The sequence below is a fragment of the Cucurbita moschata genome, unplaced genomic scaffold (genome assembly GCF_002738365.1).
Source record: "Cucurbita moschata cultivar Rifu unplaced genomic scaffold, Cmos_1.0 Cmo_Scf00016, whole genome shotgun sequence".
NCBI classification, from domain to species: Eukaryota; Viridiplantae; Streptophyta; class Magnoliopsida; order Cucurbitales; family Cucurbitaceae; genus Cucurbita; species Cucurbita moschata.
Window position 1 is genome coordinate 3,945,525 of NW_019268532.1, and position 8,888 is coordinate 3,954,412.

General features: G+C 36.6%; 1 protein-coding gene across 1 annotated transcript; it reads right to left on the minus strand.

Annotated features, from left to right (window-relative positions):
* Positions 1 to 623: 623 nt before the first annotated feature.
* On the minus strand, positions 624 to 7,597 carry LOC111454131 (RNA-binding protein 24-B-like). Its single transcript, XM_023095463.1, has 8 exons — positions 6,730 to 7,597; positions 6,403 to 6,526; positions 6,120 to 6,249; positions 5,323 to 5,359; positions 4,919 to 5,129; positions 3,571 to 3,677; positions 3,379 to 3,477; positions 624 to 1,088 (listed from the first exon to the last, which is right to left on the minus strand). The coding sequence occupies exons 1-6, from the start codon at positions 6,958 to 6,960 to the stop codon at positions 3,583 to 3,585; spliced, it is 828 nt and encodes a 275-aa protein (XP_022951231.1). The 5' UTR covers positions 6,961 to 7,597; the 3' UTR covers positions 624 to 1,088; positions 3,379 to 3,477; positions 3,571 to 3,582.
* Between the last annotated feature and the right edge of the window lie 1,291 nt (positions 7,598 to 8,888).

Genomic DNA, 8,888 nt, shown 5'->3' on the forward strand with positions numbered 1-8,888 from the left:
ATGACACTCGATTCGCGAAGAGCTGGATGAGAAGAAATTCTCATATCCGATTCTGTAGTAGAGATGGAATTGAGACATAACCATCCACTATAACTCGAAAAGAATCAGATTTCGTAAACACCAGAGGAAGAATGAAAGGAATATCTTATCGAACCAACAGTATTTGTTTCAGTAGATACGCTATTCAAGCACTTGAACCCGGTTGGATCACATCTAGACAAATCGAAGCGGGACAAAGGACAATGACACGAGTTGCCATTTGAAATGCCATATCTACACCATATATATTGGAAAAGGATTTAGTGGACAAGTTGATACTAATTAATTTGATTTATAATCAGTAATCATTTGACTTAATTGTCGTTGATTGGCCAAATCCAACTAATTGATTGAGAATTGACTGCTTATAAAGCAATTAATGATTATCCAAATTATAATAAACGACTTTATATTAAAAGGAATCAGCAAAAACTCATCTAATTCCATCTCTCATCATCACAAGATTGGACCTAACAAAGTCATTTTATGGAAGAACAGATGAACACAAAGGATGAACTAAGTACTCGATAATATCCTCCGATGCAGCCAATCTCAACCCGACGCGCCATCAACGGGTACTAAAATGAAACATCAGCAATTCAATCTTCTGGATTGGATAGAACCTGAAGCTGCTTCGTTCTTATGAAGTCAGGCTTCAAAACAAATCCAAATTACAATAAATGCTATATATAACTAATATGCACATGAACTTAATCATATATTAGTTCCAAGATGATGATAGACCCACTAGAACACAAAGCACCAGACTTCTTCCTATACACCCAAAATGCTGGGAGTTTACTATGAAAGAATCATATATTGATTCTAATTTTGACTTCTTTTTACAAGTTTTTATTCCTAAATAGATGCTTAAACCCGATTCAAGCACCCGTCAATCAATCCATGACGACTACCTACCACTCTCCAGAGCGTCGGTAGCGTGTAAAAGTTTATAAACACTGGGGAAGAAGAAAGGTCTTCCATATTCCTTCTCCACCGTCTGGAGCGACTCAAGACCATCTGGCGTCTCTGGTGAGCATGACAATGACCTGCAGTTAAGTACCAGAACTTTCAGATCAACTGCAAACAATGGAAGCAATATATGTTCATGTTTACAAGTCGATCGATATTCAACTTCCAGAAAATAAATGTCATGCGGTGGATGCATGCAATTTGCTAACATTCTACGGTATAGAGTTCGCATCATAAATAAACGTGTTCATTGGGACGACTTCTCATTTGATATAATGATAGGGATTAAAAGTTTTAAGAGATACAAACACCCGAAGGGAGTGAAAAAAAATTAAAAACACCAAAGACAGACAACCATGAAGAACTTCTCATAAACCTAACAAAACACACTCCTATAAAAAAAAAAGACTATTATTGAGCTTTGCCACCATTTTGAGAAACTTGAGAAAACTAGGGAGGTCCTTCTAAATCTGCTGCTTTAACTTTTACTATGGCGAAGCAAGTATTGTTCAGCTTTTTTCATATCGATCAAGCGGGTTTCGTTTCATTTTTCGGAAAGCCTGTCATACTATTCCACTTTTGTTTATATTAGAGAAGAATCTCTGAATTCTTTTGAAGAATTCTACTCTATAAAGCACTATTTCATGACAGATCAATTCCAGCCACCCATCAAGGTGTGCAATCCAAGCTGAATGTTTGTTCATAAAAGCGGAATTTGACTTCATAAAGGAGGCTTCAACAACCAAGACACAAAGGAATGCACCATGAGACTATTTGAGGAGAAACACGACAACCCCTAAAAGAATAAATAGGTGGATGAATGATAATTAAATTCCATGGAATTAGTGCAAAAGCAGCAGCTCTCAAATATAGACAATAAAAGTCTTCTTGGAAATGAAAACACCTTAAGAACTTCTTTATGCTTCTTATTTGGTCCAACACGTGTTGGCGAGCTTGCTACCCATGTTTCATATTATCTCCCAAAAAACTAGTCATTCTTCCATATTTGGTCCAACACGGAGTTTCTTCCTACCCATGTTTAGAGGTCAAACAACACATTTAATAAACCATCCTGGTTGAGACTTGAAATTAGATAAACGAGAAGTGCCAAATGAATCTCTACCTTCCTTGAGAAATTTAGAATCAATCAGCATATGCAGAACATCTAACAAAAAAAACTCCCAAACCAACCAAGATGGGACATGGAAAAAGGGAATGGTTGTTTAAATGTAATATTTTCAACAAAAATTGTTTTCTTCTCTTCAAATACTGAAAAATGTATTACAAACACAACTTTTGACTTCCATGATGAGCGAAAGATGCTAATCAATACCAATCAGCTGAGAATTCAAAAAATGGGCCTTAAAACTAGTAACCTAATCTGGAAAAAATGAAAAAAACGAACTCGATGGCAAATGGAGGCTAACAAACCAGGAGGATGAGCGGAGAAAAGGAGAGAGGAAAGAGCGTTTATTTTACCAGGATCCTTGTTGGGAGGGGTTTTTCTCCCATCGGTCTACCCGTGCTTCTTCTTATTTTCCGTAAAGTAAAGGTATTACTTGTACCTTTTTGATCCAATGTCTCTATCTAAATATATTACATACAGTTGGAAACCTCACATACCCCTAATTCCTACGAGATATTCTAAAAGCACAAATTAAAAGAGAACCACAAAAGTTTATATGCACATATATACAAGTACATCAGAAAGATGCTAAGCTAGGTAATAAAAATTATCAACTTAACTCATTCTCGCATTCCAATTATTTGGAGTCTTGGGAAGATTACAGCGAGCAAGAGTTTCTATTCCTTTGTTTATATCACTCTTTCAGTAATGGACATGACTTCAAGATTTCCTAGGTAATGCCTAAAACTCAGCTGTATGAGAATGAACAAGGTAAATTTCCATACATCTTTCATTTCCTCTCCACTCAGACACCTTAGAGGGTATATTTGGAAACAGTAAATGTATTTTAACTCATCTGCTAACCCAGGGAATATATTTGTAGATATAATTCCCAGTACTATATAGTTCAAACCAAACAGTCATGTCATTTTCAGACATTCTACACTCTTTCTTATGAGCATCCATTCACATCTTCAATTCTACCAACTTCATTCCTCAACTACCACACATAAACTAAAACAGGAGAATTGAGGCGGCCAATCGACTTTAGACTCCCCACAAATTAGTTGTTCCCTTAGTATTTGACTCGTATTCCAGAATTGTGGCTGCTATATAATCTATATGAAATAAGATACGAAAGCAAAGAAATTTTCGCAATGATTTTACGATAAACTTTCAAATAGTCATCATCCTGACCATATGAAAATTTCGTAAAAGCTGTGCATTGAGCATAAGACTACCTCTAGAATGCATGATAAATTATTTGCAAGGTTAGATCCGAAGCCCGCCACTCATGTAGCAGCTCCACTGCTCTAAGTCCTGCTGCAATCTATGGATACCTATGAATGTAGTTAAATTTCAGGTGGTTAGACAGCTGGTGATAAAAATAGGAAATGAAATTTCAAATATTAATTGCAAACTCTGCTGCTTACCTGATCAACTCCTCACCCAGATGTTTGGTCAGAACCGCTACCTTGTACAAACTGAGAAGGAGAATGAACAACAAACTGTGGTTGTGCTGCAACAGGTGCTGGAATCCCTGATGAAACAAACACGTTTTCCTAATCGAGCATATCTAACATGTTAAGGCATGTTACTCTAGTTTTCCCTCATTCATCATCAGATTAAAACATGGCACATGTAAAACGAATAGAAATGTGGCCTAAATTGCATTAAGCAACAAAGATATCTTGATATATTATATCCTCTTTGTTCTGTCGTAAAACAAACTTTTCCTCATCATTTGCCCCCGTAGATCCTTATCCAGTTGTCCTTCAGTTCTGATTTCAATATCCCCATGCACCTTAGGTTGCACTTTCTTTCGTCTCAAATAAAAGAAGTTTTCACAGCAAAAAATCAAAAAGGAAAAATAATCCTGAGTCCCCATAAGATATCCAGTTTTCGGACCTCTCTTGTAACAGCTCAAGCCCACCACTAGCAGATATTGTCCTCTTTGGGCTTTCCCTTTCGGGTTTTCTCTTAAGGTTTTTAAAATACGTCTACTAGGGAGAGGTTTCCACACCCTTATTATAAAGAATGCTTTGTTCTCCTCCCCAACCGATGTGGGATCTCAAAATCCACCCCCTTTGGGGCCCAACGTTTTCGTTGACACTCGTTCCCTTCTCCAATCGATGTGGACCCCCCAATCCACCCCCCTTGGGGCGTCCTTGCTGGCACACCATCTTGTGTCCACCCCCTTTGGGATTCAGCCTCCTCGCTGGCACATCGCCCGGTGTCTAGCTCTGATACCATTTGTAACAGTCCAATCCCACCGCTACCAGATATTGTCCTTTTTGGGCTTTCCCTTTAGGTTTTTAAAACGTGTCTACTAGGGAGAGGTTTCTACACCCTTATATATAATGTTTTGTTCTCCTCCCCAACTGACGTGGGATCTCACATCTCTTTACAAGAGGGTGACATTTCAATGCAGAGAAACTTGAGAGTTCTATCAAGTTTTACTCGTCACAGAACTAAGCCAATGAACGATTGTACAAAAGTTGACCAAGACACCTCTTTTAGATTTAAGAAAAAGTTACTTCCGAAAATAAATGAAAGAAAGAAACAAAAAATGGCCTTAAAAAAAATATCGAAGGGCCAAACCAAAAGTGAGACTAAAAAAACTACACAATTACACAAGAGTTCCAATTGATGGCAATAAAAATACAAATTCAAAGAAAAATACCTAAAGAGACTAGACTAAACTCATATTTTAGCCCTAGCAATCAAGAGTTATCTCCGCATTACAATATCAAAGAATAATCTGCATACAAGGCAAAATACCTGAAGGATATGGTGCCTGAATTGTAGGCATTGGAGAAGATGTTAATGCATTAACATTAGGACCACTAAACTGCACGATCTGAGGACTTGGCATTCCATATCCATGTACTGCTCCATATCCATGACCACCAGGGACTGTTTGACCTAATTGTCCATAATGATAAAAAGTAGGGCTTGCTGACCCAGGCACCCCATAAATCTGCAGGTATTGCTGACCCACACAACGGTTGCATCCACCCAAACCAAAAAATAAAGGACACAGAAAATCAGAGCCAATGAGCATATTATGCTAGAGCTAACAAAAACCTTAAGAAACTTTAAAGATGCCCTGCATATCACCTACCCTACTTCCACCCTCCGCAAAATGAATTGTACACACAAGAAAAATAAAGCAATAGTGATACCTGTGGGTAGACATACTCAGGTCCATAAGTAGCATAACTGCACAGAAAACGAATGATCGAAAATATTAAAAATGTTTCGACGGTGCAAACTTTCATGGGAGGAAATCAATTTACAACCAGCAGTCCAATGTGATACCAGAAGACAAGTATTTGGAATCCAGTATACCAATTAACTAGAGACCAGAGTGTCATATCCTACCAACTTGACTTCTCACAGAAACATAAATGCGAGGGAAAACAAGAAATGGGACATCTCCAATAATTCTAGCCATGCTTCTTCGCGTTCAATTACATTAGTCTTGGCACATATCCTCAAATACCTACTATGGTATTCCTGCAATTACCAATCACACTGTGTCATATCACTGATCAGGATATAATCAATCCTGATTTCTAGGAGGCGGCAGTGTAACATATCCTAATGAATGTTGCACGGTGTGATTGGTCATATTACCTCTTGTGCTTAAAATGCTAACATTAAAAAAGCATTGCAGACGATGTACACCAGCCAAGTGATGACCCTCGGCTATCTTAAGAAACGAAGAACGCTAGCATATACGATCCAAAATCTTACAACATCTTTCATTTCCTATAAGACTTGATGGCAAATAGAGAAGAAAAATAACCAAAAATCTCATAACTTCAAAATTTTGAAAGCAAGCCAAGCCCCACCAGTCATATCACAAGATGTAAAGGTCGTGATATAGCAAAAAGCAAGAAATCTGAGTCGAACAAAATAATGAAATTTCACTGTAAAGGCAGGCTTGGATGCACAAAGAGAAACCTCGGGGACACACCTATAAGGAGGATATGCAAGTCCCTGCTGATAAGGATAAGAAACCGGTTGTTGGTAGCCAAAATTTCCAATATAAGCTCCCCTGTTGGGTTGCATTCGTCCAACATAGACTGCAGGCGGTCTAAAACGTCCTGTAAGAATCAACAGTGTAGAAATAAAGACTCATCAATCCAGAGCTTCAAAAAACACATACCAGTAAAAATCACTGATCATACAATCACACACGACAAGAACTGCCAATGTGATTTGCTTAAACAATAAAAAGCCAAATAAGCAAATAATACCATAAGATATAGGTGGCCGAGGCCGGCCAAGTGAAGCCAGATTACAATTGGCTCGCCTGCCATCAATAATTGGAGTAGGATCTGAGCAAGCTCTTCTAGCTGACTCTGGATCCTGGAAAGTCACCTAAAGCCCTCCAAGTAAACAGGAACAAACGTTCAGGTCAATCTAACGTCAAGAATATAAATATTTGTGATCAACCGTGATAGAAACAAACGTGTAAAACGGCTGCTCTTAGGCTATTACTTTTAGAAAGTAGAAATAAAAGTGTAAAGTTAACAAAACCCCCATTAGAGTAAAAAGAAAAAAGAAAACCCATTAATACTCACGAAACCATATCCTTTGGATCTCCCTGTATTCTTATCCGTTATAACAACGGCTTCAAGAATCTCCCCAAACTGCTCAAAGTAGTGCCTCATAGTGTCGCTCTGAGTCTCCCAAGCCAAGCCACCAACGAAGACCTTGGTGTAAGTGGTATCACCAAAGGGAGAGTTCAAGAACCCAGAACTGGAAGTTGATCCAGAAACGGAACTAGGAACCGGAATATGCTGATAAGCCATTATTAGTGGAGAAATCCAAAGAAATGAACACCCAGTATACAATATAAACAGAGACACAAAGGGTACGTAGAATTCAATGAAGTGGTGGAGAATTGGGGAATTAGAGAGAAACCCACATAGCAGAAGCAAACCCCTAGGAAAACCCTTGAGAAATTGAGGGAATATACAGAGAGAATCAGGAGAAAAGTGAAAGGGATTGAAAGGGGAAGAAAAGAGGAAAGAGGGAAAGTAAGGCAGAAGAGGAATGATCAAAGCGAACAAGAGTGATCATAATTGGAAATGGAAACCCTAGAAATAAAATGAGAAAGAAAGGGGGATGAGATGGGCCAGACAGGAACAGAGAGAGAGAGAGAGAGAGATCCAGGGAGTGTAGGAAGAAGGCGGGTTTGATAGAGCTGTACAGGGAAAAGCAGGGAAGAAGAAAACGGAATCGGGAAGGAGTAATACAATTAAAGTAATGGATAATACAGATACGGAGGAGAAGGCGGCGGCGGCGGCGGAGAGGAGAGGGAGGGGGAGGAGGCGGCGGCGGAGGAAAAACACAAGGAGGGAAGGAAAGGGCTGAGAATTTGCTTTTTCATCGTCGCTGTTTTCTTTTGTTTGATTGACGGACCGTCGAATCTTACGGGATTTCCATTCAGATACTCCACAGTTTTTCTCTCCTTTTTTTTTTCCAACATTTTTTTTCTTTAAATAAAAAATTTAACCACCCCCTTAATTTTTTTTTCTTTAAATAAAAGATTTAACCGCTCACATAAATTTTTCGGGTAAATATTTATACATAGTTCAATTAATTATGATTAAAATATTTAAATCTAATATAAACGTGATCCTAATAAAGTTCAATAGAAAACGAAATTATTAACTTTTTCCGCATAAAACGGAATTTTTATTAAAGAATTAATTTAAAAATTATGGGAAAAAATTAAATTTATATATGAAGATTGTATAATTGAATTAGTTTAGCTTCTTTATTAATTATAACTATTTTCATTTCATTTTAATGTAAATAGCTTTTTAGGAATTATAAAAGAAATTAAATAAATAAATAAAATTCATGGATCAAAATATGTTTTAAATTGGAATAAAAATTATTCCCAAGTGAAAAAATAATAATAATAAAGAAAGCTAATTGGGTAAGAAGTACAATTAAAAAAAAAAAAAAAAGACAAAATTTATTGAAATTGGTATCTTTGTCTGGGAAAGTCCTCAACAGACAGCTCAAGAGCTGGTCTACGTGTTGGGCACATTTGTCTTTATTTCTTTTTCTTTTTATTTATTTTTTTATATAAAAAAATCAATTGAATTTCTTACTTTTAGAGGATTAAGAATTTTAAGAATATTAGGGTATGCAACACCTTTTGAATTTCTTCATAATATTTTGTCACTTTTTTTTTTCTTTTCTTATTTTTTTTTTTAAATATCTTCGAATTTTCATTTATCTTCTACTTTCTTGTTTTGAAAGCCCTTGACTAATCTATGTTGCAAAAGATTTAGTTTAGTTGCTATTTTTATGTTTTAGTTCCTAAATATCATATCACTTATATGCAGCACTTTGATTTGGCATGATTTTTGTTAGGATTTTATTTTTATCTTCCATTAATCATTGTACGGGCTAGAAATGTAATCATTTTTCACATCATAAGCATTGAATTTTCTTCCTTCTACAAACTTATCTTCATTAAATTTTGGTATTAGAGCCTTGTTTATTTCAACTGCATCTAAAGATGGCTACTAAAAACAGAAGAAGGAGGTAGCAGATTAGAAATTGAAAGACTTAAGAGCTAAGAACTACCTTTTCCACACCATGATCGCTCAATTCTAGAGACTATTTTTTATATATAAAAGAAAAAAAAACTTCGAAAGGAATTTGGTATTCAATTAAAAAAAAAATCTAATGAAATACAAAGGTGAAAGGAGCACAACTA